This window comes from Rhinopithecus roxellana, chromosome 7 (genome assembly GCF_007565055.1).
Source record: "Rhinopithecus roxellana isolate Shanxi Qingling chromosome 7, ASM756505v1, whole genome shotgun sequence".
Lineage (NCBI taxonomy): Eukaryota > Metazoa > Chordata > Mammalia > Primates > Cercopithecidae > Rhinopithecus > Rhinopithecus roxellana.
Window position 1 is genome coordinate 58,402,705 of NC_044555.1, and position 27,789 is coordinate 58,430,493.

At 56.9% G+C, this 27,789-nt stretch overlaps 3 protein-coding genes across 4 annotated transcripts; all 3 read left to right on the forward strand.

Annotated features, from left to right (window-relative positions):
• The first annotated feature begins 5,228 nt into the window (after positions 1 to 5,228).
• On the forward strand, positions 5,229 to 13,053 carry ATP6AP1 (ATPase H+ transporting accessory protein 1). The gene is made up of 10 exons (XM_010369207.2): positions 5,229 to 5,444; positions 5,644 to 5,767; positions 8,415 to 8,489; positions 8,850 to 9,043; positions 9,500 to 9,540; positions 10,202 to 10,287; positions 10,788 to 11,026; positions 11,692 to 11,739; positions 11,826 to 12,057; positions 12,233 to 13,053. Exons 1-10 carry the CDS (start codon positions 5,290 to 5,292, stop codon positions 12,440 to 12,442), a joined length of 1,404 nt encoding a protein of 467 aa, XP_010367509.1. The 5' UTR covers positions 5,229 to 5,289; the 3' UTR covers positions 12,443 to 13,053.
• Positions 13,054 to 13,424: 371 nt separating this feature from the next.
• Positions 13,425 to 19,982, forward strand: GDI1 (GDP dissociation inhibitor 1). The gene is made up of 11 exons (XM_030933728.1): positions 13,425 to 13,805; positions 15,039 to 15,146; positions 15,279 to 15,378; positions 15,519 to 15,653; positions 16,460 to 16,658; positions 16,926 to 17,057; positions 17,651 to 17,750; positions 18,164 to 18,335; positions 18,652 to 18,796; positions 18,895 to 18,949; positions 19,040 to 19,982. Exons 1-11 carry the CDS (start codon positions 13,761 to 13,763, stop codon positions 19,190 to 19,192), a joined length of 1,344 nt encoding a protein of 447 aa, XP_030789588.1. The 5' UTR covers positions 13,425 to 13,760; the 3' UTR covers positions 19,193 to 19,982.
• Positions 19,983 to 20,647: 665 nt separating this feature from the next.
• FAM50A (family with sequence similarity 50 member A) lies at positions 20,648 to 27,160 on the forward strand. Of its 2 annotated transcripts, none has more exons than XM_010369208.2 (13): positions 20,648 to 20,862; positions 22,114 to 22,198; positions 22,293 to 22,392; positions 22,894 to 23,039; positions 24,958 to 25,034; positions 25,164 to 25,230; positions 25,382 to 25,443; positions 25,710 to 25,786; positions 26,172 to 26,226; positions 26,390 to 26,438; positions 26,537 to 26,607; positions 26,717 to 26,827; positions 26,932 to 27,160. In XM_010369208.2, the coding sequence occupies exons 1-13, from the start codon at positions 20,752 to 20,754 to the stop codon at positions 26,938 to 26,940; spliced, it is 1,020 nt and encodes a 339-aa protein (XP_010367510.1). In that variant the 5' UTR covers positions 20,648 to 20,751; the 3' UTR covers positions 26,941 to 27,160. The 2 variants fall into 2 exon arrangements, with proteins under 2 accessions (XP_010367510.1, XP_010367511.1); XM_010369209.2 differs by having other exon boundaries at positions 26,423 to 26,438.
• The last annotated feature ends 629 nt before the right edge of the window (positions 27,161 to 27,789 follow it).

Consider the following 27,789-nt stretch of genomic DNA (forward strand, 5'->3'; position numbering starts at 1 on the left):
AGGTAGATTGGGGCCACACTTCAGAGAGCCCCAAGTGGGGAGAATCAGTTGGATCCTACCTGGGCTGCATCATAGGTGGGAGAGGAGCTCTGAAGAGCCCGGCGAGTAGCCAGCCATGAGCAGTGCATGCTGCGATCAGGAGGTGGGATTGGGGTTGCCCAGATGGAGCTGAGGATCCTGGGTGGGAGCAAAGGCAAATCCAGGGTGTTGTTGCAGACACAGTATTAAAAATACTATAACAGAAACATGGAAAGAAAGAAAAGATAGAACCACCAAAGATGAGCCAGCAACAAGAGAAGATTCAGACAACCAGGTCTTTCAGCAGTGTCGGTGCCTAATTATTTCAAAATAAAAGTTTTTTTTTTCTTTTTTTTTGAGATGGAGTCTCCCTTGGTTGTCCAGGCTGGAGTCCAGTGGTGCGATCTCGGCTCACTGCAAGCTTAGCCTCCAGGGTTCACGCCATTCTCCTGCCTCAGCCTCCCGAGTAGCTGGGCCTACAGGCGCCCACCACCACACCCGGCTAATTTTTTTGCATTTTTAGTAGAGACGGGGTTTCACCATGTTAGCCAGGATGGTCTCGATATCCTGACCTCGTGATCCACCTGCCTTGGCCTCCCAAAGTGCTGGGATTACAGGTGTGAGCCACCGTGCCCGGCCAAAATAAAAGGCTTTTAAAAAAATGACTAAAAAGGGAAAAAAATTACCTGGGAAAAAACAAACACTTGCAATTAAATGTAGATAAAAGCAGCTGGGCACCATGACTCACGCCTGTAATTCCAACACTTTAGGAAGCCAAGATGGGCGGATCACTTGAGGTCAGGAGTTCAAGACCAGCCTGGCCAACGTGGTGAAACCCGATCTCTACTAAAATACAAAAATTAGGCCAGTTGTGGTGGCTCACACCTGTAATCCCAGCACTTTGGGAGGCTGAGGCGGGCAGATCACAAGGTCAGGAATTTGAGACCAGTCTGACCAACACGGTGAAACCCTGTCTCTACTAAAAATATAAAAATTAGGCCAGTCGCGGTGGCTCACGCCTGTAATCCCAAGACTTTGGGAGACCGAGGCAAGCAGATCACCTGAGGCCGGGAGTTCGAGACCAGCCTGACCAACATGGAGAAACCCCATCTCTACTAAAAATACAAACTTAGCCAGGCGTGGTGGCAGGTGCCCGTAATCCCAGCTACTCGGGAGGCTGAGGTAGGAGAATTGCTTGAACCCAGGAGGCAGAGGTTGCGGTGAGCCGAGATTGCACCATTGCACACCAGCCTGGGAAACAAGAGCGAAACTTCATCTCAAAAAAAAAAAAAAAAGGCTAGGCGCGGTGGCTCACGCCTGTAATCCCAGCACTTTGGGAGGCCGAGGCAGGCGGATCAGAAGGTCAGGAGATCGAGACCATCCTGGCTAACAAAAAAAATTAGCCGGGCGTAGTGGCAGGCGCCTGTTGTCCCAGCTGGAGGCTGAGGCAGGAGAATGGTGTAAACCCAGGAGGTGGAGCTTGCAGTGAGCCAAGATCGTGCCACTGCACTCCAACCTGGGCGACAGAGTGAGACTCTGTCTCAAAAAAAATGTTTTTAATTTAAAAATAAAAAGAAATGACATTTTGATACATGCTACCAAATGGATACTCTCAAAGGATTTTCAAGAAACATGCTAACTGCAATAAGCCAGAAACAAAAGGATGCATATTACATGATTCCACTTACATGATGTACTTACCGGCTTCAGATCCAGAATCAAAAAGTAGAGCGTTGGTTGCTAGGGCCTGGGAGGGTAGGGGAATGGGAAATTGTATAATAGGGACAGAGCTTTAGTTTGGGAAGATGAAAAGAGTTCTGAAGATGGATGGTGGTGATGGCTGTACAACAATGTGAACATTCTTAATGCCACTGAACTGTACAGTTAAAAGTAGTTAAGGCTGGGTGTGGTGGCTCACGCCTGTAATCCCAACACTTTGGGAGGCCGAGGCGGGTGGATCACCTGAGGCCAGGAGTTTGAGACCAGTCTGGCCAACATGGTGAAACCCCCATCTCTACAAATAAATAAATAAAAGTAGCCGGGCGTGGTGGCAGGTGCCTGTCATCCCAGCTACTCAGGAGGCTGAGGCAGGAGAATCGCTGGAACCCGAGAAGTGGAGGCTTCAGTGAGCCAAGATTGCACCATTGCACTCCAACCTGGACAACAAGAGTGAAATTCTGTCTCGAAAAAAAAAAAAAAAAAAAAAGAAAGAAAAAAGAAAAAAAATAAAAGGCATTTCACAGAAAAGGAAACACAAAAGGCAGAGTGTGCACTGTATGGGTTTCCTGTGGCTGCAGTAACAAAGTGCCAGAGACCGAGAATTTTAAAGCAACAGAAATTTATTCTCTCCCAGTTCTGAAAACCAGAAGTCCAAAATCAAGGTGGCACCAGGGTGGGTTCCTTCTGGAACTGTGAGGGAGAGTCAGCTCCATGTGTCTCTTCTGGCTTCTTCCAGTGGTTCCCAGCAACGCTCCGTGTTTCTTGGCGTGCGGAGGTGTCATTCCAATCTTTGCCTTCAGCTTCATGTGGCGCTCTCCTCCCTGTGTCTGTCTCTTTTTCTCCTCCTTTAAAAACACCAGGCATTGGACTAGGGGTCACCCTTATCCAGTATGACCTCACCTTAACTTGATTCTTTTTTTATTTTTTTTTTTGAGACGGAGTCTCGCTCTGTTGCCCAGGCTGGAGTGCAGTGGCCAGATCTCAGCTCACTGCAAGCTCCGCCCCCTGGGTTTACGCCATTCTCCTGCCTCAGCCTCCCAAGTAGCTGAGACTACAGGCGGCCGCCACCTCGCCCGGCTAGTTTTTTGTATTTTTTAGTAGAGACGGGGTTTCACCGTATTGGCCAGGATGGTCTCGATCTCCTGACCTCGTGATCCGCCCGCCTCGGCCTCCCAAAGTGCTGGGATTACAGGCGTGAGCCACCGCGCCTGGCCATTCCTTTTATTTTTATACTGCATGTAGAGGTAATGTATGTGTAATGTACCTTACACATGTATATGTAACATGTATGTTCCACATATTTTGGTATGTGTCCAATAGTATATTAAAACAATTTTAAAAGCCACAGGGAGATGAGGGCCTGAAGGAATTTCTTTTTTTCTTTCTTCTTCTTTTTTTTTTTGAGACGGAGTTTTGCTCTTGTTGCCCAGGCTGGAGTGCAATGGCACGATCTCGGTTCACTGCAACCTCCGCCTCCCAGGTTCAAGCAATTGTCCCGTCTCAGCCTCCTGAGTAGCTGGGACTACAGGTGCCCGCCACCACGCCCAGCTAATTTTTGTATTTTTAGTAGAAACAGGGTTTTGCCACGTTTGCCAGGCTGGTCTTGAACTCTTGACCTCAGGTTATCTGCCTGCCTCGGCCTCCCGAAGTGTTGGGATTACAGGCATAAGCCACCACGCCCAGCCAGGATTTCAATGAAGAAACGCTTTTACCCTAAAGATGAAGTCCCCAGACAGAAGGTGCTCATTGGTGCTGTCAACATTTGGTGATTGGTTCAGTTTAGATATCACCTCCTGGTGGGAGCAGCTTCATGGGTACCTCTCTCCTTACGTCCCTCCCAGTCCCATGTCTCAACCTTTGGAACATGCATGACCCTGTATCATGACCTGCTGTTCTGCATGTCCTCTAGACTAGACTGTCAACTTCGGGGGCAGAGTCCGGGTGCCTGGCCCATAGCAGGTGCTTCAGGAAGCCTCAAGGGCTATCACTCCAGGGACCCCTGGCAATGGAGGGAAGAATAAAAGCAGTCACAGGTGGGTTTCTCCCCTAAGGATGGAAAAACAGCTCGCAACAGAGTCCCGGTAGAGGCAAGATTGCATTCCACATTCCAGAGGAAGTCTTTGCCTTGAAACTATGTAACAAAAGTAACAGAAACATAATAGACATGCTTTCCTTTTTAAGTTTGCTGGATTCTCCTGGGATACAGTGAAGCTCCAGCGAAAACGTCTCTCCTCAGCTAGTTCAGGCCTGGAAATAGCCACTTGGGGGTTTCCCTAAGCACCCGAAACTCAGTGAGCTCCCAAGTGACCTCATCTCCTAGTCCTGAACTCAGAGAGACCCAAAGGCTACAATTTTCTTTGACTGTATCGTCAGACCCACTTCCTCTCTCCAGCTCAACTGCCACTATCCTAGTCCTAGTCTGAATCACATGTGACAATCATGACTACAATTTTTTTTCTTTTTTTTTTCTTTTTTTTTTTTTTGAGATGGACTCTTGCTCTGTCGCCAGGGTAGAGTGCAGTGGTGTGATTTTGGCTTACTGCAACCTCCGCCTCCCGGGTTCAAGTGATTCTCCTCCCTCAGCCTCCCGTGTAGCTGGGTGGGACTACAGGAGTGCACCACCATGCCCAACTAATTTTTGTATTTTTAGTATTGACGGGGTTTCACCATGTTGGCCAGGATGATCTTGATCTCTTGATCAAGATTCGCCCGCCTCCGGCTCCCAAAGTGCTGGGATTACAGGCGTGAGCCACCGCGCCCGGCCCGTTAGGGTGTCTTTGAAGCCACGCTTCGCTCTGGGTTTTCCCCTTTCCTGTTTGGTTGCTCCTTGTCCGATCTCTTTTCTGGACCCTTCTCCTTCCACCCAAAGTTAAGTGCTGGGTGTTCCCGCAGATGCTATCCTGGGCCCGCTTCTGTCCTCATTCTAAGGGATTACAGTCTCCTCTCACCTGTATCAGGGAGGGTCCATCTGCAGGAAAAAGACATCACTTTTGCAATTTTAAGGAAAAGGATTAAAACAAGGATTGGCCGGGTGCGGCGATGCGCGCCTGTGGTCCCACTTTTCCGGAGGCTGAGGCGGGAGGATCGCTTGAGCTAGGGGGTGGGGGTAGGCGAGACCAGCCTGGGCAATATAGGGAGACCATGTCTCTAAAAAAAAAAAAAAAAAAAAGAAAGAAAGAAAAAAGAAAAAAAAAAAAGAAAGAAAGAAGAGAACAACAACAAAAATAAATAAATAAATAAATAAAAACGGACGGGCGAACGCGTAGGGTGCGCGCATGGTTCCGCGGAGCCTCCCTGTCCCTCTTGTCTCGTCCTAGTCGGTCTAGCTGGGCTCCATTCCCTTTCCCACTCGGAGTGTGAGCGCCTGGAGACACGTACAGCCAACCAGTGAGAAGGAGTGGCCGCGAGTGGCATGCATTTGGTCCAATTACCTGCGGCCCTGCCAGCCGGCCCGCGCTTGGGCCAATAGAGGTGCGAGGCGGGGCTCGGGCGGGGGCAACGGTCACCTGATCCGCGGCTGTCGAGGCAGCTGAAGCAGTGGAGGCTGAGGCTATGATGGCGGCCACGGCGACGGCTCGAGTGCGGATGGGGCAGAGGTGCGCCCAGGCGCTCTGGCGGATGCCGTGGCTGCCGGTGTTTTTGTCGTTGGCGGCGGCGGCGGCGGCGGCGGAGCAGCAGGTCCCGCTGGTGCTGTGGTCCAGTGACCGGTGAGCGGGCCGGGGTGGGATGCGCTGTGGCGGCTGAGGCGCCCTCGCCCGACTCCGACTCTGGCGCTGTCGTAGGCGAGGGGTGGTCAGGCCCAGAGGTGGACTGTTCTTTCCTTGGGGGTCGCAGCGAATCTGCCGGCGACAGAGCTCCAGTCCACATGCGCCCCCGTCTGACAGCACCTTTTCTGTCCCCTGCCAGGGACTTGTGGGCTCCTGCGGACACTCATGAAGGCCACATCACCAGCGACTTGCAACTCTCTGCCTACTTAGATCCCGCCCTGGAGCTGGGTCCCCGGAATGTGCTGCTGTTCCTGCAGGACAAGGTGCGCCTGCCCCAGCCCACTCTCCCCCGGTCATCGGGAGACAGCCAGGAACCCCTACCCCCATGACACTGACGCCCATTGCCCAAGGGAAGCTTCAGTGACCTTGTCCCAACTGTAGGGAGGTGTGGGTCCTCTCATGGGAAGGCCTGTAGTAAACGCTTCAGTGGGCATGGCGATAGCCTCGGAAATGGCACCAACTTGATTGGAGGAAGCGACGGGTCAGAGACCAGGTACCTACTGATTACCAAGCACTTTGGATATCTGACTTACTCCAATATGGTGGGTGGGGATTATCGTCCCTGTTCGTTTATAGATGAGAAGACTGAGGCTGGAGGTTAAGTGACTTGCCCAAGCTCATACAGCTAATGGGTGGCACAGTTGTAATTCTAGCTGTGATGATCATAATACTGATAATTGGAAAATGATCACCTGTTTAGTGCTTTGTAGGCACTTGCTATACTGATGTCATTATCTTGGTTTCACTGCCAAGGAAAGTAAGGTTTGTCGAGATACAATGTTTCACTACAGTTGATAGACACCATTTTGGTTCCAGCCTGAGTCTGTCAATCCTCCCTCCCAATTGGAGCTCATAACCTGCATGCTGTTTTCCCTCCCATCCAGGATCTTTGCCCCCAAAGCAGGCGTGCAGACCACGAGATGATTCTAAGATATCAAGTGTCTGCTAGGCCCTCCCTTGTTAGCGGCCTGTATGCCTCATTGCCCTTGCAGTCTCCCTTCGTTGCTGTGTGGGCAGATGGTGGCCTGAAGTCTTTTCAGGAGGTGGTAAATAATATACTCAGATAGGAACTGAGTCCTAGTTCCACCACGTAACCAGCCATTGGAGGCATGAAATAATCTTTGTCAATGACAGTTTCTACATCTGTAAAATGAAGACACCACCTACATCAGAGGGCTGTGAGGGGGAAATCTTTTTTTTTTTTTGAGACGGAGTCTCACTCTGTTGCCCAGGCTGGAATGCAGTGGTGCAATGTCAGCTCACTGCAACCTCCACCTCCTGGGTTCAAGCAATTCTCTGCCTCAGCCTCCCGAGTAGCTAGGATTACAGGGCACTTGCCACTGCGCCCAGCTAATTTTTGTATTTGTTTTGTATTTTGAGTAGAGACGGGGTTTCATCATGTTGGCCAGGCTGGTCTTGAACTCCTGACCTCATGAACAACCCACCTCGGCCTCCCAAACTGCTGGGATTACAGGCGTGAGCCACTGCGCCCGGCCTGTGAGGGGGAATTCTTATAATCCACATAAAACATCTAGCCAGGACCCCCCAGTCTTACGGCATTCACCCATTCATTCATTTGCCCAATATGGAAAGCCTACTATGTGCCAGGTATTGTGAAGTGTTGGGGCTATGGCAGTGAGCAGAAGAACCCAATCCCCCACCCTCAGGAAGCTGACATTCTCATGAGGGTGACCAGTAAATACTAAGTTGGTATATTATATGATGTCAGTGTTATAGTCTTTAGGGAAGGAAGCAGGCTAAGGGGACAGAGTGACTGGGATGCTGTTTTAGATAAGGGTGGTCAGACCGGGCCTCACTGAGGAGGTGAGGAGGTGATATCTGAGCAGAGATCTTAGTGGAGGGAGGGAGCCGTTGGGGGAAGGACATTCCTGGAACAGCAAATGCAAGGGCCCTGGGCGAGGTGTGCTCTTGGCAAGCTCAAGGAAGAGCTGGTGTGACTGGAGCACAGTGAGTGAGAGAAAGGGGTAGGAGATGTAGGAGATGGTTTTCAGGTGGCCAGGCAATGAAGTAGAACCTTGTAGGCCATGAGGGGGAAGGTCAGTTGCAGTTCTAAATGTGTAAGAAAGCCTTGGGTAATGTGGAGCAGGGAGTGGTGTGATTTCTCAATTAAAGAAAGCCCACAGAACCCACCAGCAACTCCTGGGCTTTCCGACTGGGAGCCCAGGCAGCCAAACAGCAGCAAGGTCCTGCCCACAAGGGAGGGGAGACTGGGCGAGTGTATATACCAAACAGGTTAGGGAAGCTGATTAAAATCTCCTCAGGGCCTAACTGGGAAAGGCCAGAGGAAGCTGGAGATTGGAGTGGGGGGTGGGAGCGAAAGGACAAAGGACATCTGTAAGTTGTATAGGAAAAGGGGTGGGGTCAGGGCCACTGTGGTCCTAAGAGCTCAAAAGACTTCAGTGCTTCCTCCGCATGTTCTGAGATCTCACCTCTCTCCCCTTCCACCAAAAGCAAGTGGGGTGAGGGTCCCGTCCAGACTGGACATAGCCGACTCCCATTTTCTCTGGCTGGGAGGCCTGCTGCAAATGCTCTTGGCTGCCCCACCCCCTCCCCGCAGCTTCCCTGTTCCCTCCCCAGTTCCTCTTGTCTGTAGGGCGGGTAAGGCAGCTGACTCCTACTCCTGAGGTTACCAGAAGTCAGCTGCCTGCAGATCTCCCCACCCCCATGACTGCCTTCCATGTCTTCTCACCCTGCCTTGACAGTGCTGGAGGGAAGAGGCGAGTCTCCCACCCACCACTACCAGCACACAGTTGTGCTCCACTATACCGAACCTGACTCTCAGTGAGACTTTGCTGGCCCTGAGAATGCACGGGGAAGGTGGTTGTCCCCTGCCTTGGCCCCCCATTCCTTGTCAAACCTCCTCAGATGTCTCCCCTGTTTCCCTATTAGCTGAGCGTTGAGGATTTCACAGCATATGGCGGTGTGTTTGGAAACAAGCAGGACAGCGCCTTTTCTAATCTACAGGTAAGAGTCCTCTCCCAGCCAGGGGCCATGGGGGACATTCTGTGCTTCTCCCAGCATAAGAACTGTACTCTTACCTCATATCAGGGTTACTTGGTACTTGGGTCTGAGTTTCCTCTGGGCCGCCTCCCCGCCTCCACCCCGCAAACAACAACAAAACCACCTCATACTCTTAGCAGAGACACTGGCTTTGGGGTAGAAAGGCCTGGGGCCTGAATGTCAGGGGCTGAGGTGTGGGCCACTTTCTTGGTGAGCCTTTGTGGGTATGGCTTGCCAGAGGAGACCTGCCAGAGAGGTTTGGGGGGCTGGCCCAGGCCCACTGGCCCCTGGCTAACTCACCTTTTGCCTCTCCCCTGTCACCAGAATGCCCTGGACCTGGCCCCCTCCTCCCTGGTGCTTCCTGCCGTTGACTGGTATGCAGTCAGCACTCTGACCACTTACCTGCAGGAGAAGCTCAGGGCTAGCCCCTTGCATGTGGACCTGGCCACCCTGCGGGAGCTGAAGCTCAACGCCAGCCTCCCCGCCCTGCTGCTCATTCGCCTGCCCTACACGGCCAGGTACTGCCCACATGGCCCAACCACCAGCCTCGGGGTCCAGAGAGCAGCAAGGCCCTGGACTATGGCATGTGGTGGCACCATTCGGCCAAAGATGCCAGTACTCCCCACCCCTCTAGCCCTTCTAGAAGGTGCCGTGTGTGGCCAGAAGAGGTGGGGGGGGCCTCTTCTGTGATTCAGGAGTTGGTGCCTAGCTCCAGAGATGAGGCAGATGTGAGCCCTGTGGGTGGGGAGCCTTCTCACCTAGCCAGGCCCTTGTCACAGAGCAGGTGGCTAGGACTTGAGTGTGACTGAGAAGCCTTGGGGTGAGATGGGCTTCCAGGAGTGGGCACTCAGGTAAGAGTGTGCAGGCTTGGTGTGTGGGGCTAGTGGGGAGGAGAAGCTGGGGCGGGGGAAGGGTAGTAGGCAGCGCAGGTCCAGGCCGCCTGAGGACTCTGGCGCTCTGTTTGTCTTCCATAGCTCTGGTCTGATGGCACCCAGGGAAGTCCTCACAGGCAACGGTGAGTAGAATCAGGGAGGATGCACGTCCTCACCTAGCCCTTGGGCAGGGACCACAGAGACAGTTGGCCTGCAGTTCCTCAGCCTCCTCACTCCCAGGATGGCCCGCCTGCTTCTCGGGGCAGCTGACAGTGGAGCAGGGAAATGCTGGCTCCCAGGACCAGCCAGGGACCACCTAGCAGAGGACCCTGTCCAGCCAGACCCCACTTGGCAGGGGGGGTGCCCTCTGTGCTGGAGGCTATGGAACCAGTTTCTGTGCATGCAGTGTGAATCCTTGAGTTATGGGTTTGAGAAGACTGCAGACATTTGGAAAAACAATTCTGGGGACTTATCTATTTGCAATAAAGAACAGTCAGTCCCCATGAAAAGGCAGTCGCAAACCTTTCATGGGTGGATGTGGAGTTTTCTGTATTGATATGTATTTTCTCGTGTCACATAGGTAGGGCTTGGCATTAGGAAGTCGATGACCGAAGCCACAGTTGTCCCTGGGGGAGGCTGGGAATGGGGGTGGGATGAGAAATAGCTGCTCCTAAGGATCCTCAGTGGAAAGTAAAAATACCACTTTCAGATGGTCTAGAAGGGTTCTAAAGCAGACGGTGGGGAGTTTTTCTTTACACAGGGTGCTCGGTGACCTGAGTCTCTGCTCTCCTTGTTGACCCTCAGATGAGGTCATCGGGCAGGTCCTGAGCACACTCAAGTCTGAAGATGTCCCGTACACAGCGGCCCTCACAGCGGTCCGCCCTTCCAGGGTATGTGCCCTTCCAGCAGGGGGGCTCTGGGGCATGCAGGGAGAGGCAGTGTGGTGAGTCTGTCTGGAGGTGGGGGGTGTATGCCACAGGCAGGCTGCCCAGGAGGCCCAGCATAGGGGAAGCATCAGGCACAGAACCCCTGTGGTGTGACTATTTGGAGTGGCTTGTCCCTGGGCTGACTCTGGGGGAGGACTAGGATGAGCACTCAAGTGCTGCCTCCCCATTCCAGGGGCAGCTTTCCATCTCGTCCTTTGAGGCTTGTGGGTGGCAGAATTGGACACTAAGTCTAAATGACCCTAAGTTGGAGGGACTAGGAACGTCATCAGGGTTTAGGGGCCATCAGGGAAAGCTTTCTGGAGGAAAGGCCTCCTCTGGCTGGTGGGACTTTGAGATAGTGGACAGGGTGTCCTGTCGGGAGAGGAGGGAGGGCATGACAGCTGGGTTGGAGTATGACAGTCTCCCAGGGCTGCTGAAAGAAGGCTGGTTGGGTGTTTCTGCAGGTGGCCCGTGATGTAGCGGTGGTGGCTGAAGGGCTAGGTCGCCAGCTGCTACAAAAACAGCCAATATCACCTGTGATCCATCCTCCTGTGAGTTACAATGACACCGCTCCCCGGATCCTGTTCTGGGCCCAAAACTTCTCTGTGGCGTACAAGGACCAGTGGGAGGACCTGACTCCCCTCACCTTTGGGGTGCAGGAGCTCAACCTGACTGGCTCCTTCTGGAATGACTCCTTTGCCAGGCAAGGGCACTAGGCTGGGGAGGACTGTGCCACCACAGGTGACCTTCCCACCACTGTGAGTCGCAGGTGGGGCAGGGAGCCAGGGTCAGGTCTGTGTGTTGGGGTGGGGATGGCCATGGTCTGGTTGGGGTCTGGGCAGTGTGAGGATGTAGGAGGTGTCATGGCGGGGGGTGCTGTTGGAGGGGAGTTGCTCAGACTTCTGCCTCCCCATGCTTGTGAGTCTTTGGTTGGGACCTTGGTTGTTAACACCTCCCCCTTGAGCAAAATCTCTGGGACTTTGTGTGGGCAAATGCCAGGCCAGCTACCTGAGGCATTTATGGGGCAACCATGCCCTTCTGTTTGCTCTCATCCCCAAAGCCCAGCCCAGGCACCTTAGTGACCCTAAGAGGGAGTAAAAGGAGAGGTAGTGAGCTCAGGGGAACCAGAGGAAGGACCCCCATGCTGGTGGCAAGGGGGACCTGGGTCCTGGCTTCCAGCTCTGTTCTGGGCTTGCAATGTGACTGGATCCTCAGTTTTCCTATCTGTCAAGTGGGGTCACTGCTTCTTCAGGTGGCTGCAAGGACCCAAGGCAGCTTAGGTAAGAGCAGAGCTGAGGAACTTGTTCCTCTAAGATGCCAAAGGCCCTCCCAGAGCCTCACAGTGCACCTCTTTCTCTGCCTCTGCAGGCTCTCACTGACCTATGAACGACTCTTTGGTACCACAGTGACATTCAAGTGAGTCCTGGGGTGGTTGAGGTGTGGGTAGGCTGGTGTGGCCCCAGCCTCCCCAGCTCACCTAACATCCCTGCCACCTTCCCCAGGTTCATTCTGGCCAACCGCCTCTACCCAGTGTCCGCCCGGCACTGGTTTACCATGGAGCGCCTCGAAGTCCACAGCAATGGCTCCGTTGCCTACTTCAATGCTTCCCAGGTCACAGGGCCCAGCATCTACTCCTTCCACTGCGAGTATGTCAGCAGCCTGAGCAAGAAGGGCAGTCTCCTCGTGGCCCGCACGCAGCCCTCCCCCTGGCAGATGATGCTTCAGGACTTCCAGGTATGGCGCAGGGGTGGCCAGCTTCAGGTGGGGGAGCCCAGGCTGGTGGTTGAGAGACGAAGAGAGGCTTGGGCTTGGGCATGTAGTTGAGAGTCCTGTCCCTGCGCTGCCCTTGTCCCAGTCCTTGCTGGGCCTCCCAACGGTCCTTTTTGACCCGTGTCTGTGTGTCTGCCAGATCCAGGCTTTCAACGTGATGGGGGAGCAGTTCTCCTATGCCAGCGACTGTGCCAGCTTCTTCTCCCCCGGCATCTGGATGGGGCTGCTGACCTCCCTGTTCATGCTCTTCATCTTCACCTACGGCCTGCACATGATCCTCAGCCTCAAGACCATGGATCGCTTTGATGACCACAAGGGCCCCACCATTTCTTTGACCCAGATTGTCTGACCCTATGCCAGTGGGGGGTTGAGGGTGGGTGTCCGTGTTGTTGCTTTCCCACCCTGCAGCACACTGGATTGAAGAGCTTCCCTCTTCCTACCGCAGCATGAACCCCAAGCTCCCCTCAGCCCATCTTGCTCCCTCTTCAGCCCACTGAGGAGCTTTCCTGGGCTGCCCCCATCTCTCCCAACAAGGTGTACATATTCTACGTAGATGCTAGACCAACCAGCTTCCCAGGCTTAGTCGCTGTGAGGCGTAAGGGACATGAATTCTAGGGTCCCCTTTCTCCTTATTTATTCTTGTGTCTACATCATCCCTGGCTGTGGATAGTGTTTTTGTGTAGCAAATGCTCCCTCTTTAAGGTTATAGGGCTCCCTGAGTTTGGGGTGTGGACGTTCTACTTAACTGTCCTGCTTGGCTGTCGTTATCGTTTTCTGGTGATGTTGGGCTAACAATAAGCAGTACACTGGGGTTTATTTCTGTGGCCTGAGAAGGAAGGCACTTCCACAGGTGGGCTGGGTGCGATCGTCGGCTGTCTGGCATGTTCCCACCGGAAGTGCCTGGCAGGAGCAGGGGGTGGTCGGTTGTTTCCTTCCTAATAAAGTAAACGCGGATCGCCATGCGTTGGGCCTCTTGTCGCTCATTTCTGCGCCCAGCTTCTGGCGCGTGCTCGCCGGAGGTATGCGGGAGGATGGAGCCTGGCGAGGGGGAGGCTAGGAGGCATCCGCGGAGACCGGGAGGGGCTTTAGTAAGCTGGGCCCTAACCGCTTAGGGCAGGGAAGGGTGGTCGAGCCGAGTCTCGGTGCGCTTCGGCGTCTCAGGAGGCCGTAGTAACAATAGCAGCCTTCGCGTCGTGATGGAGCCGCCCCCGGCTGCCGCAGCTGCGCGCGTCCGGTCGCGGGGCCGCGCCGAGACTCCCGGGGGGCGGGGCGGGCGCGCGCGGGGCGGGGCGGGGCGGGTTGGGCGGGGCGCGCGCGGCTCCCGCGCATGGATCCTTCCCGGGCCGCAGCACCGGCCGCCGGCCCGCCCCGCCCGCCCCGCCCCGAGCCTCTCTGGACTCTCGGCGAGCAACGTCGCCCGCGGAGCCGCGCTGGTGCTGTGGCCCGGGCCCTGGCAGCCCTCCCGGGAGGCGAGCCGGGAAGGCGGTGTCCCCTGCCGGGGGCGGCGGGGCGCGGGAAGAGGCGGGACTCTTTGACGCGGCGGAGGGGTCGGACGGCGGCCGACGCGCCGCCATCTTTGGTCCAGTGCGGTGGCGGCGGTGGTGGTGGCTACTGCTGCGGTGAAGGAGGAGGAGGAGCCGACCGGGCGCTGCCACCGAGGCCTGACCATGGACGAGGAATACGATGTAATCGTGCTGGGGACCGGCCTCACCGTAAGTGCGGCCCCGGGCGCCCTTGGCCCTGCGTCGTGCCCTCGCCATTTCCCGCGATGATGCGGCCGCCGGCCCATCCTCCGGTCACTGCCATCTTCTGCGCTCGGCTCCCCGAAAAGCCGGCGCCGTGACCACCCCGCTGCTCCCCCCACGATGTCGCCTCTGTTCGTTGCCATGACCCCATCTCCCCGAAGGGGCCCCCTTCCTGGCCGCCCCCTGGGCTACCCGGGTCCGAACCCCGGCTCTCTCCCATCTTCCCTACCCCTGCCCTCTGGACCGGAAAACGCACCCCCACTCGGCCCGATGCCCCCGACCCCGCCCACCCATCGCCCCCACCCCGCCCACCCATCACGGCATCCACCCATCGCCCGCACCCATCGCCCGCCTAGCGTTGCCTCCCAGCGTCCCTTCCCATCTTGCGCTAATCCCTGTGAGGATGAAGTACAAGGACCTGGGGTCAGGGGGCCTCGCCAGGGTGGGCCCTCAGCCCGCCTCCTCGTCGTCTTCTCGGGCCAGGGGATCCAGGGAATGTTCCAGAAGGAGCAGCAGTGGGGGCAGTAAGCACATTCCCACAACCCCATCTCGGTTGCCCATGGAGACCTCAGGCTGAGTAGCATCTGCAGCCTTTGTCCTTGGGCTAGTGACAGTGACTGGTGAGGGTGTTTATCTTCCCCTTTTCCCCGAAAACCCCGTTGGCCCACTCCCCTCAGAGACTCTTCTCCCTCGGTCCAGACCCAGATGCCCCTCCTCAGCGGCAGGGGCACCTGCTCTTTGAAGAAAGAGCAGTCCAGGGTGGGGCCTACAATTTCAAGGACTGTGCTAAGCCTTTCTTTGCTTCCCTTTGGAGTGTCCTTCGCAGTCCAGCTGGGTCCCCTCTCTGCCTCATTGTGTTTTATCCGCCTTTTTGTGCGGCTCTGCGTAGGTAGATGCCTCTCGGCGTGTTGGTACTGGAAGGCCATCCTGTGTCTACTGGATGCCCTGCCTCCCTCAAAGCCTCCGTTATTTCACTGTCCGCCTTGTGAGGGGCACGAGTCCCCTTTACCCAGCAAGGTTGCAATGGAGAGTGTGGTTGGATGAAGCCATCACCCCAATTTTAGGCGAGGCAACTAGCCGGTGGGGGTGGTGGGTGGAAGGAGCTGTCCACTGAGGCAGATTTGGGTGGGGAACAAATCAGGGCTGCTGGTAGGAGCAGAGGCAGGTGGGAGTGCAGCGGATTGTGTGGCCCTCCCCCAGGAATGCATCCTGTCGGGCATCATGTCTGTGAACGGGAAGAAGGTGCTGCACATGGACCGGAACCCCTACTACGGGGGCGAGAGCTCCTCCATCACACCCCTGGAGGAGGTGAGGCTGCCTGGGCCCAGGCCCATCCCTGTTAACCTCCCACATAGCGGCACAGGGTGGAAGTAGCTCTCCAGGTGCCTGGAGCAGAAGGAGGTGGTCCCTGAAGTGTCTCTCTTTCCCTTTTGCTTACAGCTGTATAAGCGTTTTCAGTTGCTGGAGGGGCCCCCTGAGTCGATGGGCCGAGGCCGAGACTGGAACGTTGACCTGATTCCCAAATTCCTCATGGCTAATGGTGAGGGAGAGGAAGGAGGTATTGCAGGTCGGGGGTGATAGGGAAGACCTGAGGACAGTCAGGCTCCAGAGGAGGCGCAGCCAGACCAGCTAGAACCTCTGGAGAGAGCGTGCTGATGTTGCCCTTGTGCACCCCCACAGGGCAACTGGTAAAGATGCTACTGTATACAGAGGTGACTCGCTACCTGGACTTCAAGGTGGTGGAGGGCAGCTTTGTCTACAAGGGGGGCAAGATCTACAAAGTGCCGTCCACTGAGACTGAGGCCTTGGCTTCCAGTGAGTGTGGGCCCCCTGAGCCAGAGAAATCATGGGGTGGCAGGGAAGCCAACTGTCTTTGGGATGGGTGGCTGCCCAGAGTAAGACACCCCCTTGTCCAAAGTCACATTCCCCCATGAAGGACCAGAGGCCCTTCGCTCTGTATTCTCTCTGCCCCATGTCATGCTGCATGGCTGGCTGCCAGGAGGGAGGTCCGCATGCAACAGGGATGTGACGTGGAGGGGAACGGGACTCCTTTTGAAAGACTTGAGCCTGGCCAGGCGCGGTGGCTCATGCCTGTAATCCCAGCACTTTGGGAGGCCTAGGCGGGTAGATCACGAGGTCAGGAGTTCAAGACCAGCCTGGCCAACATGGTGAAACCCCGTCTCGTCTCAAAATACAAAAAATTAGCTGGGTGTGGTGGCACACACCTGTAATCCCAGCTACTCGAGAGGCTGAGGCAAGAGAATGGTTTGAACCCGGGAGGTGGAGGTTGTGGTGAGCCAAGATCACACCGCTGCACTCCAGCCTGGGCGATAGAGCAAGACTCCATCTCAAAAAACAACAACAACAAAGAAAACTTGAGCCTTTGGCAGGGGCTCCACTGGATCCTCAAGACATCCCCAAGTGTCCAAGCCAGGAAGGCCCTTAGAGCCCATCCAGGCCAATCCCCTCTTCATCCTGGTGGGGAAACTGAGGCTAAAAAGGGTGGAGAGGTTAACCTAAGGTCACAGGACAGCTAGGCTGGGAGTGGGGGTGCCTGCCCTGCTGGGATGGAGAGTTTTGTGCTGCGTTGGTGCACAACCTCCTCCCGTCGCCTTCCTTAGATCTGATGGGCATGTTTGAGAAACGGCGCTTCCGCAAGTTCCTGGTGTTTGTGGCAAACTTCGATGAGAATGACCCCAAGACCTTTGAGGGCGTTGACCCCCAGACTACCAGCATGCGTGATGTCTACCGGAAGTTTGATCTGGGCCAGGATGTCATCGATTTCACTGGCCACGCCCTGGCACTCTACCGCACTGATGAGTGAGGGGAAGCTGGTGTGGCGGCAGCCCCCTCGCCCGGCCCACCTCCTGCCCTCCCCACACCTGCCTGTTGTCCCCCTGCCCCGCATGTTTTTTGTACTCAGCCATAGGCTCACCTATCACCCTTTCCGTTTCCCCCTTGCATTTGATCCTCATCTTCCCCAGGCCATTCAGGGTGGTGGGAAGACTGGCCTGGTACCTGGTACTTGGGTGGGGGTAAGTCAGGGGTGCTGCTACTGGAGCATCTTCCCTAACCCCTGTCCCCCAGCTACCTGGACCAGCCCTGTCTTGAGACCATCAACCGCATCAAGTTGTACAGTGAGTCCCTGGCCCGGTATGGCAAGAGCCCATATTTATACCCACTCTACGGCCTGGGCGAGCTGCCCCAGGGTTTTGCAAGGTGAGGACGTGGGTTTTTTCAGTTGGCATGGCTGAATAGGACTAGGGCCAGGAGTGGAGATGGCCCCCTTGAGCATTTCCCTAGTAGCATTTCCTCCTTTCCAATTTGTGATCTTCATTTACTTCACTCCATCCTTGGGTGATGAGGGCACAACCCCAGTGCACTGAAGTACAGAAGTCTCCACACTTGAAGAACCAAGTTTCCACAAATGTGACTTGCTCAGTTCCCGGCAGCACCAGGACTGGGCCCGGGGCCCCAGAACCTTGAGTCAGGGCTTCGCTGGGAGGTGACCTATCTTGAGAGAGTCCATCCTGGTCCCTCAGGCTGTCTTGGTGCGGAGCACTGCTCCCTCATGCCCCCTTCTGCTGGTCCTTGGCAGTGTATTCTGGGCAGAAGAAGCTCCAGAGAGGAAAGAGCCCACTGAGATAAGGCCAGAGTTCACGGCAGTGACAGAACTGGGATGAATCCCGGCGTCTCCTGCCTGCTGCCTGCCTGGGGCAGCCTTTTTTGCACCTTGGTGGAGGAAGGGTGACAGTGGAATTGGTCCCCGTTTCTCCTGGGAGGGGCCTTCACCAGGGCTGTTCTCACCACAGATTGAGTGCCATCTATGGGGGGACGTATATGCTGAACAAACCTGTGGATGACATCATCATGGAGAACGGCAAGGTGGTGGGCGTGAAGTCTGAGGGAGAGGTGAGCCTTTCTGGTGCAGTGCAGTCACCATGGTTGAGGCAGGGCTTGGTCACCTTCTCACTGTGCTGCCGGGTCTCCTGCTGCACAGCTCCGAGGGTCTTGGAGCTGGGAACTGGGGGTCCAGAAGTCTTCAGAGCCATGACTGTGGGTGAGAGGGCTATTTCAGAGGCCACACGCCATGTCTGTAGTGCAGAAAGTGTTCTTGATCACGGGGCGTCTTGGGAGGCACCCAGCCTATGCGTCAGGGCCCACCTCTGTGAGCTGCAGGGCAGGGCCATGCATTCAGGAGGGGCAGTAGTGATGGCTCCGAGGAGCGCCTTGTCTGCCAGAGCTGCCTGCCTTTGCTGTGAGCACAGCCCCAAGACTACCTAAGGGAGTGATCTGACGGGCGAGGACTTCTGGTGCTTTCTCAGGTGGCCCGCTGCAAGCAGCTGATCTGTGACCCCAGCTACATCCCGGACCGTGTGCGGAAGGCTGGCCAGGTTATCCGCATCATCTGTATCCTTAGCCACCCCATCAAGAACACCAACGACGCCAACTCCTGCCAAATAATCATCCCCCAGAACCAGGTCAACAGGAAGTCAGGTAGGCCGGGTGCTGGTGCAACTTCCTCTAGGGTGTTCTCTTTGGGGTTACCCTTTCTCTCCCCATCAGTGTCGGAGCTCCCTGCCTTACCTCTCTGGAAAAAATTTGACCCACATTGTAGTCACCACAACTTGGACCCCTAGGGTTTGGGTGGCCTGGACTCTTCCCCTCCGGGAGGGTGGCGGCTTGGATGCTACCTGCTCTGCGGGGCTGGGGAGGGGGCAGGTGGGCCAGACTTGTGTCCAGCCACTGGAAACCATCTCTGCGTATGGCCAGCGCCTCTGGCCCGAGTTGACGGAGCTCTTCCTGTGGCCAGACATCTACGTGTGCCTGATCTCCTATGCACACAACGTGGCGGCCCAGGGCAAGTACATCGCCATCGCCAGCACTACTGTGGAGACCACGGACCCTGAAAAGGAGGTGGAGCCAGCTCTGGAGCTGTTGGAGCCCATTGACCAGAAGTGAGGGGCTGGGCTGAGCCTGAGGGGGAGAGGGAGGGAGCCCAGGAAGGGCATGGCCCGTTGTGAGGCCTGTCCCCTCCCCTCTGTCTGCCCCTCAGGTTTGTGGCTATCAGTGACTTGTATGAGCCCATTGATGATGGTTGTGAGAGCCAGGTAAGCAGCTTGTCCCAGCCCTGGCTCCTGGCTGCCCCCCCAGGGCACCTGCCTGACTCACCCTGGGCGCTGGGCTTTGGCTATTTCCAGGTATTCTGTTCCTGCTCCTACGATGCCACCACACACTTTGAGACAACCTGCAACGACATCAAAGACATCTACAAACGCATGGCTGGCATGGCCTTTGACTTTGAGAACATGAAGCGTAAACAGAACGACGTCTTTGGAGAAGCTGAGCAGTGATTGTGGCCGCCCCCAGCCCCTGCTGCCCCAGGCTGTGTCTGTTCTCCTAGAGGGCTCCAGCATCCTCTGCTTCCCCCACCACGTTCCCATCACCCACCTCATTGATCCACTGACCAAATCCTTAACCCTAGCGATGGTTTGGGAGATGGGGGGTTGGATAGCATCCTCTTTCTTGGCCCTTCCTTATCCTAGGAAAAGAGGGTTCCTCTCCTTGTGTGTGTCTCTTCCCCCCACCCCTAATTCTTCTGCTCTGTTTGGGAAGACGGGGAGGAAAAGGTGACTTCTGCCCCCACCGCTCTTACCCCCACTGTAGTGGCCTTTGGAGATGCCCCCACCTCCCCCCACCAACTCTTGCGTGTTGGAGAGAAGGGGCCCTCCCAGCACAAAGTTGCATTCCTCCCCCCTAATTTATTCTAATTTATTAACTTCGACCCACCCTTTCTGAGCCTGCAGCCTTCCCGTGTGGCCTGGGGGCTGTAGAGTGAGCCGCCCCAGCCCTTGCCCAGCCTGGGGCAGTGGGGAAGGCTTGGGCGTGGCCCCTTTGGAGGTTGATTTGCTGTTTTGTTTCTTGTCTTTGTGTTTGTGTTCTGTGGTACTTGCTGAGAGAAAAAGAAATGTGAGCAAAGCAGAAGGAGGTGGGAAAATGGACCCAAACCCCAGTGTGCCCTGCCCGTACCTTTCCTTTAGTGGTGGGAAACCCTTATCTTGCAAAGTGAATGTGTCCCCTTCCCCACCCTCTAGTGTATTTCACAGAAAACAAAACCTCCCAATAAAACGGTTGAAACCTGAACCTCTGGATCTTTACGGTTATCTCCCAAAAGCTGGGTACCTGGCAGGGCTTTGGCTGCCTGGGTTGGGGCTCTGGCTTAGCTTCACTCTGGAATGTAAAAGCTGGCATTCGTCAGGGAATTCCTCACCCAGAGCACGCTGGGGCCAAACTGCCTTAAAGCTTAAGGCTACCCAGTGAGTTAATGCTGGTACCAGGACTGCAGCCCTCAGTGCTCAATGCAGGGGGAGTGCGGTGGGGGGCGGGTGTCAACGTGGAGAAAGCAGAGGGAGCAGGGGTCTTGGCCTCTGGCTTGAGAGGCCAGAGGGGACCCGGGCCAGCCTTGGATGGGGTGAAGCAGGGGGACAGGGGTGCCAGTTTTCAGCTTAATGCGGGGGACCAGGGCCTGGCCTCAGGCAGGGAGGCAGCAAGGGGACCAGCCTTGGGGTCAACAGGAAGAATTAGAAGGACCAGGGGCCCAGCCTTGGCTCAGGTTAACGTCGAGGCAGCGCGAGGGGCTGGGGGATTCAGCCTTCGGGGTCCACAGGAGCCGGCGGTGGGGGCTGGGACGGGAGTCCATGCAGGGTAAGGGACGGTCTCCGGCGGGGCGGGCGGCGGTTCCGCTCCGGGCCAGCTGGCGCGCGGAGGGGCGGGGCATCCGTGCGTCTCCTGGTGGCTGACGTCACGGCGCGGGCGTCAGCTGACTGTTCTGCTGCCACCGCCGCTGCTGCTGCTGCCGCCGAGACCTGGCTGGGCCGCTGTCGCTGTCGCCGCCGCCGCCGCCGCCGCTACCATGGCTCAATACAAGGGCGCCGCGAGCGAGGCCGGCCGCGCCATGCACCTGATGAAGAAGCGGGAGAAGCAGCGCGAGCAGATGGAGCAGATGAAGCAGCGCATCGCGGAGGTGCGAGCCGGGAGCCTCGGAGCATGCGCGCTGCCCAGGTCCCCTAGCTGCCTCGCGCCACGCTCCGGCCCTGGAAGCCCTGGGGCGGTGGCTTAGGAGCGCGGGCGGCGCGCCGGGGCGAGCCGCTGGCTCGCTGACTTCCAGCAGAGCACAGAAGCAAGCCGGCGAGTCTCATCAGTAAAATGGGCCCGGAGCCGGGCGTTCTCCGAGGCTGAGGCCACTAACTGGTGACCGACCTCCGGCAGGACGGAGCCGAGCCAGTTTCTCTTGGGAGGCACGGCGGGGACAAGCCTCTCGTCGCCTCGCCTGGGCACCTAGCGCCCTGGCTCTGGCCCCTCGGCCCTCAGAGCCAGGCCTCTGCCCTGGTCCTATGGACACCGGGCAGGGCTGTTCCTCTCCCCCTGGAGAGGCGCTGGGAGGCCTGAGTCAGACCTGGCCAGTCCACTGGCCAGGAGGCTCCTTCTAGAACCCCTTGCATCTGTGAGGCAGGCATGAACCTCCCGGGCGCCAGCGGTTCATCCCCTGCTTCCCGTGAGTGGCCCGTGATGGTGGTGGTCAGGGAAGGAGCGTGGAGGAGCTTGATCCTTTTAGGGAGACTCACTCATCAGGACTCGGGGCTCCAGGAAAGAGCAGTCTCCTGCTTGAGGAACTGGGGAAGCCTGGCCAGAGGAGCCTTGAAACACCAAGTCCTCATGCCCTGGCCACACTGTGTGAGCCGGGGTGCCCAGCAAGCAGAAGGTGTATTTCTCTGCCAGCCACCTTGGGAGGCCACTGGTCAGCGAGGGCTTGACATGGTACCAAGTGGAATGGGGCTGGGGCCAAAGAGAGGCCTCCTGGGAAGCTGTTGATGACATTCGGGGGCCTAGAGGGAGGAAAATCACTCAGGGAGGGACCAGGCCCCTCGGCCACTCTGTTCTTGTTTGCCCTCTCCTGGTACCCCTTGGCTTGGGTCTTGGAAGCTTCAGCTTAAAGACTGGAGATGAAAAAGGCCAAAGGTCAGTAGGGTTGGTGGCTTCAGGCTACTGAGGGACCTGTGATCCCCAGCAGGAGACCTGAAGAGCCAGAGCAGCTCAGGGATGGAAACGGCCCCATTTGGCACTCTTAGCACTTGAAGAGCCCCGCCCAGCCTCATGGAACCTTCCATCAACAAGGGCACAGGGGCAGATTTGGACTATAACCCAGGTCCCTGATGACCAGCCTGCCTTTTCCACAGTGAGGGGTGGCTCTCATGGTGGCTGTCCCTCCCTGCAGGAGAACATCATGAAATCCAACATTGACAAGAAGTTCTCTGCGCACTACGACGCGGTGGAGGCAGAGCTCAAGTCCAGCACCGTGGGTGAGCAGGGTGCGGGTGCCCCTCACCCGGGCCCTGGGCCACTCTTCTGCTGGCCCTGTGACTACCTTGCCCCTTGTGCCTCCTTGCTTCAAAGGTCTTGTGACCCTGAATGACATGAAGGCCAAGCAGGAGGCTCTGGTGAAGGAGCGGGAGAAGCAGCTGGCCAAGAAGGAGCAGTCCAAGGAGCTGCAGATGTGGGTCCTCTCGCCACAGCCCTCAACATGGAGCTAGTGCTCACGGGGTCCCGGGGCCGGTCAGGCTCTTTTTGCACCCTGGGGGGAGACCCTGTCTCCTGCCTTGGGACAGCGGTAGCATCTAGCTTGCGATTTGCATTTCTCTCTCCTGCCTCCTTGGGTCCACGCTCACGTCTTCTCACCATGGCGGCTTGTCTTCTTTCTGACCCTCTAAATGCAGTGGGTCCTTTCCCTGCATCTGGTGCCTGAGCAGCCTGCATTCTCCCCATTCCTCTCTGTCCTGCGGCCCCTATGGCCCTCTGTGCTTGCTGTTTGTAACAGAGCCCTCACCCATGAGCTTGAAGTGATCCAGGACAGCAGGACCCCTCTGGGGCACTGGGGACCCAGCCTAGGCTGGGCAGGACCCACATAGGGCACACAGGTGGTTCTGGGTCAAGGAAGCGGCTGGGTCAGGGTTGGGGAAGGACATGGTGTGTGATGGGGCCACCTGCACCTCGCTAGGAAGCTGGAGAAGCTTCGAGAGAAGGAGCGTAAGAAGGAAGCCAAGCGGAAGATCTCCAGCCTGTCCTTCACCCTGGAGGAGGAAGAAGAGGGAGGCGAGGAGGAAGAGGAGGCAGCTATGTATGAGGAGGAGATGGAAAGGGAAGGTGAGGGCTGGCTTGAGTCAGAGCCCCGCCCGTGGCCCCTGGGGAGGGGTCCCCAGTGTGAGAGGCTGTCAGCAAAGCTGATGCCCTGTCAAGATGGCTCTAAAAGCTGCCCTCTGGAGGCACCACACACAGTAGACCAGGGAGGGGAGAAGCTGGTCTAGACCAGGCTGGCTGGGCACATTTTCTGTGACGATGGAAATGTTAGTCTGTGCCACCCAATATGGTAGCCACTTGCTGCAGGTGACTTGTATGACTGGGGCACTAAATGGTTAATTCTATTTGATTTGTTTCAGCGTAAATGTATACAGTCACAGAAATTCCGTGGCTACTAGTCAGACACTGCAGGTCTCAGCTGTGAGAACAAGGGGCTGTCAGGGAAAGCTCAGGATGGCTGGAGAGTGCGGGTAAAGCCAGCCTAGCTGCCATGTGTGCCACATACCTGTGCTGTACCTGGCCAGGGCACATAGGGTGCTGTCCCTCTCCTGGTGGAAGTCACGGGTCACCATGCACTGAAGACACTACTCAGGGTTACGGCTCTGCTCAGGGCCCACGGGGCTAACCCAGGGGTCAGGGAAGGAGGGGAGGGTTGAGTTAGGCCCTAAGGATGAGGGGAATTGCATTAGCCAGAGAGACAGGAGGGGTGATGAGAAAGTACATGCCAGAAGTCCAGCGGGAAAGAGTGGGCACGTTTGAAGATTGGGAGCAAGTTGTGTCACAGGCCCCTGGAGGGTGTGGCGGCAGTTCCCCGGGGAATGGCGGAGGGAGCGAAGTGAGGCGGGATGGTGCTGTGTGGCTATGGTAACAGTCTGGGGGCCATGGCTTTGAGGGAAGTGCAGGATTGTGGGGAAGAAGAACCTGCCAGCCACCTGCCTTTTGGCTTCTGTGCTCCAGCAGCCACAGTAAAACAGAAAAAGAAACAAGCAGGATTTTAGTATTGCGTTGTATTTCACCCAGTATATCCAAAATATCACCACTGTGGCACATGCACTAGCTGTGGTGCTCGGCTGCTGTGTGCGGCGGGAGCTACTGCTTTGTGTTTGTGTTTTTGTTTTGATTGTTGTTGTTTTTGAGACAGTGTCTCCCTGTGGCCCAGGCTGGAGTTCAGAGGCGTGATCACAGCTTACTTCAGCCTTGACCTCCTGGACTCAAGGGGCCCTCCCACCTCAGCCACTTGAATAGCTGGGACTACAGGCGCTTTGTATTTTTGTATTTTTTGTAGAGACGGAATCTCGCCATGTTGCCCAAGCTGGTCTCGAGCTTGGGAGCTACTGGCATGGACAGTGCAGGCCTGGGGAAAGGTTGTCACCCTCACTGCGTATCACTGGGGCTTTTACAAAACACTGCTTGGTGGGCTCTTCCCTCCCACTACAGGCTCCGTTTGGGGGCCCAGCCACAAGACCCTGACATCCATTTTTGTAAAGCTCTCCACATGATTCTAATCTGCAACCAGGCTCCAGAATCTCTGCCCTTGAGCATCAGGCTAAAGAGTTTAGATTTGTCTTTGTTTTTTTGTTTTGTTTTGTTTTTTGTTTTTGAGATGAGGTCTCACTCTGTTGCCCAGGCTAGAGTGCAGTGGTTTGATCACAGCTCACTGCAGCCCCGACCTCCCAGGCTCAAGCGATCCTCCCACCCCAACCTCCCTAGTAGCTGGGACTGCAGCTGTGCTGATTGTTTTGAGTTTTAGTAGAGACGAGGTCTTGCTATGTTGCCCATGCTGGTCTCCACCTCCTGGGCTCAAGCGATCCTTCTGCCTCATCCTCCCTAAGTGTTGAGTTGACAAGCGTGAGTCTCTGTGCCCGCCCTAGGCTTGTCTTCTAGATCAGCTGTTCTCAAGGTATGCTTGGGGGACCCCAGGCGTCGGCCGTAGCAAAATCGTTTTCATAATAATGCTATGATATTTGGCTTCCTTTTGTTCCAGAGATCACCACGAAGAAGAGAAAACTGGGGAAGAACCCAGACGTGGACACAAGCTTCTTGCCTGATCGAGACCGTGAGGTAAAGGTTGCCTGGCCCTGACCCCGGCCTCGACTCCAGCCCTGGTGGATACCCTTGCTCGGGGAGCCAGGCTCTGCGTGCACCCTGAGCAGCGCTGGGCCTCACCCGTCTGCCTGCTCCCTCTCCCAGGAGGAGGAGAATCGGCTTCGGGAAGAGCTGCGGCAGGAGTGGGAAGCCAAGCAGGAGAAGATCAAGAGTGAGTCCTTGCGGAGTCAGACGCGAGGGGCCTAGGCCCAAGCCAGCTTTCCTGTCCACAGTCTCTTGGGTGGTGCGCTGAGCCCCAAGGGTGCTCTCGGTGGGGTGGGGGTGCCTGGGTCTGGAGACCAAGAGGCAGCTCTGCCTTGTAGGCGAGGAGATCGAGATCACCTTCAGCTACTGGGATGGCTCTGGGCACCGGCGGACAGTCAAGGTAGGCAGCGTGCAGCCTGCTTCCTGCTCACCGTGGGCCCAGCCTCCCTTAGGTTCCGTGGGAAGGAACTGATCTTCCTGACTTGGGAAGCCCCAGGGATCCTGAGGATAACAGGCTCCGGGGCCTGGCCCTCTGTCTGGGGAGTGAGGCCCAGGCCTGGCTGAGGCTCTGCAGTCTCTGGTAGGGCCCTCTGGGCCTCTGCCTTCTTGAGAGCCTTTCTGCAGGCTTCTGCCTTCCCTTCCCAACTCCTGGATTCCCGGATGCAGATGAGAAAGGGCAACACCATGCAGCAGTTCCTGCAGAAGGCACTCGAGATTCTTCGGAAAGACTTCAGTGAGCTCAGGTGCGAGGTGTGCCTGTGTGCATGGTGGTGTGTGTGGCACCTGTGGCTCCAGCCCGGGTGCCAGACACCCAGTGTGATGTGGGCGCTGCCTGGGCAAGGAGGCAGCGTGCTGGGCACTATCTTCCCAAAAGACGGGGTCAGGCTCCTCTTCCCTTCCCTCCCACCAGAGAGAGCTTCGCTGGGAGCACATTGCCTTGGTTCCTTAGCCCAAAGGGGGAGGGTGCTGGGTGCCAGTCCTGGGCTCACTAAACCATGGAGCTTCCCTCAGAGCCCACTGGCCGCTGCCTCCCAGCCCCAGCACGGGCTCTCCTGGGCTGGCTGCCTCCTCCCTCCATGGGCAGGGGTGCTATCCTCTTGCCCACGCCCTCCTGCCTTCCTCCCTCAGGTCTGCAGGGGTGGAGCAGCTCATGTACATCAAGGAGGACTTGATCATCCCGCACGTGAGTCCCTTCAGTCCCAGGACCCGCAGTGGGTGCTGCGCCCTGGGCTTTGGCTCAGGCTGGTGGGGGTGGTGTGCGCAGGCGGGGGGGGGGGGGGGGGGGGGGGGGGGGGAGGGGCCGTGATAGGCCATCAAGGCGCCACTTTCCTGCCCTTGGCTCCCAGCATCACAGCTTCTACGACTTTATCGTCACCAAGGCACGGGGGAAGAGTGGTGAGTGCCCCCGGCCCAGCCACCCCCATAGCACCTTGCCCCCCATATTGTCACTGGGGCAGCAGCAGGACATTGGGCTATCTGCTTCTCTCCTGCAGGGCCGCTCTTCAACTTTGATGTTCATGACGATGTGCGGTTGCTCAGTGACGCCACTGTGGAGAAGGATGAGGTACAGCATAGGGTGCCGTGTTAGGGGGAACGGGTGTCCCTGGGCTGTGGAGGAGAAACCGAGGGAAGGGGAGGTCAGCAGGCGGCCCTTTGCCCTCTTCCTCCCTTAGTCACATGCAGGCAAGGTGGTGCTGAGGAGCTGGTATGAGAAGAACAAGCACATCTTCCCTGCCAGCCGCTGGGAACCCTACGACCCTGAAAAGAAGTGGGACAAGTACACGGTGAGGAGCGGCTGGCAGGGACCCCTCCCAGGTGGGGATGCTGGTCAGTCCCTGCTCACCCCTCGCCTTCCTTGTCTCCTCCACCCACCTTGTCGTCACACCAGATCCGCTGAGCATCTGGGAGGCTGCGCAGCCTTGGCTCCTCAGCTCCCTCAGCGTGCCCCGTGGTGTCCCCGGGACTCCAGGCACCTGCTCCCCTGCGACCATGCCAGGCACGCTGGGAAGGAGGATGGCAGCTGCTCGTGTCCTGCCCCCGGCACGTCAGTGACTGCTTTATTCTTTTCCAATAAAGAAGTGCACATGTGAGAGCTGGAGCGCCTGCAGTGTGAGAAACCATTTGTGTTCGGACCAAATGCATTTGTTGTTTTGACCATTTAAAACTGTACAGTTCAGTGGCATTTAGCACATTTGCCATGTTGTGTAATCATCACCTTGGTCTGCTTCCAGGACATTTTCATCCCTCCAAAAGGCCTTGTGGCCATGAGCAGGCTCCCCGCTTCACATCCCCCCCAAGGCTCTCATCTGCTTTCTGTCTCCATGGATTGGCCTGTTCTGGATGTGTCATGCGGGCCTGGGGATCTGAGGTGTCTTTGTGGCACTGCTTCTTGACCGTGGGCACCTGTCCTTGGGCGGTGGTGACTCTGGTGGGTGGGAAGGGGCTTCCTCCCCAGGCCTCTTTCCCAGGCCCTTGGGCTCCTCTTGAGTTTCCTGTAGGGGACGTGGCCGTCCTGTGGCCACCCCTGCCTTCCTTGCTCTGGGCCGTCCCAGCACAGTAGGTCTGCTGTGGTGCCCTGCGCTCCATACTTGCCTGCCCTGCCCTAGCTAGCCCTGCTCAGACAGCCCTTGGGGCAGGATCCAGATCGGGGATGGGTCCAGGACCCCTACTCTGCCACCTCAGCAGCTGGTTCCCCAGGTTCCACTTGGCGAAGCTGAGGCAGGCAGGCCTGGCTCCAGGAGGCTGA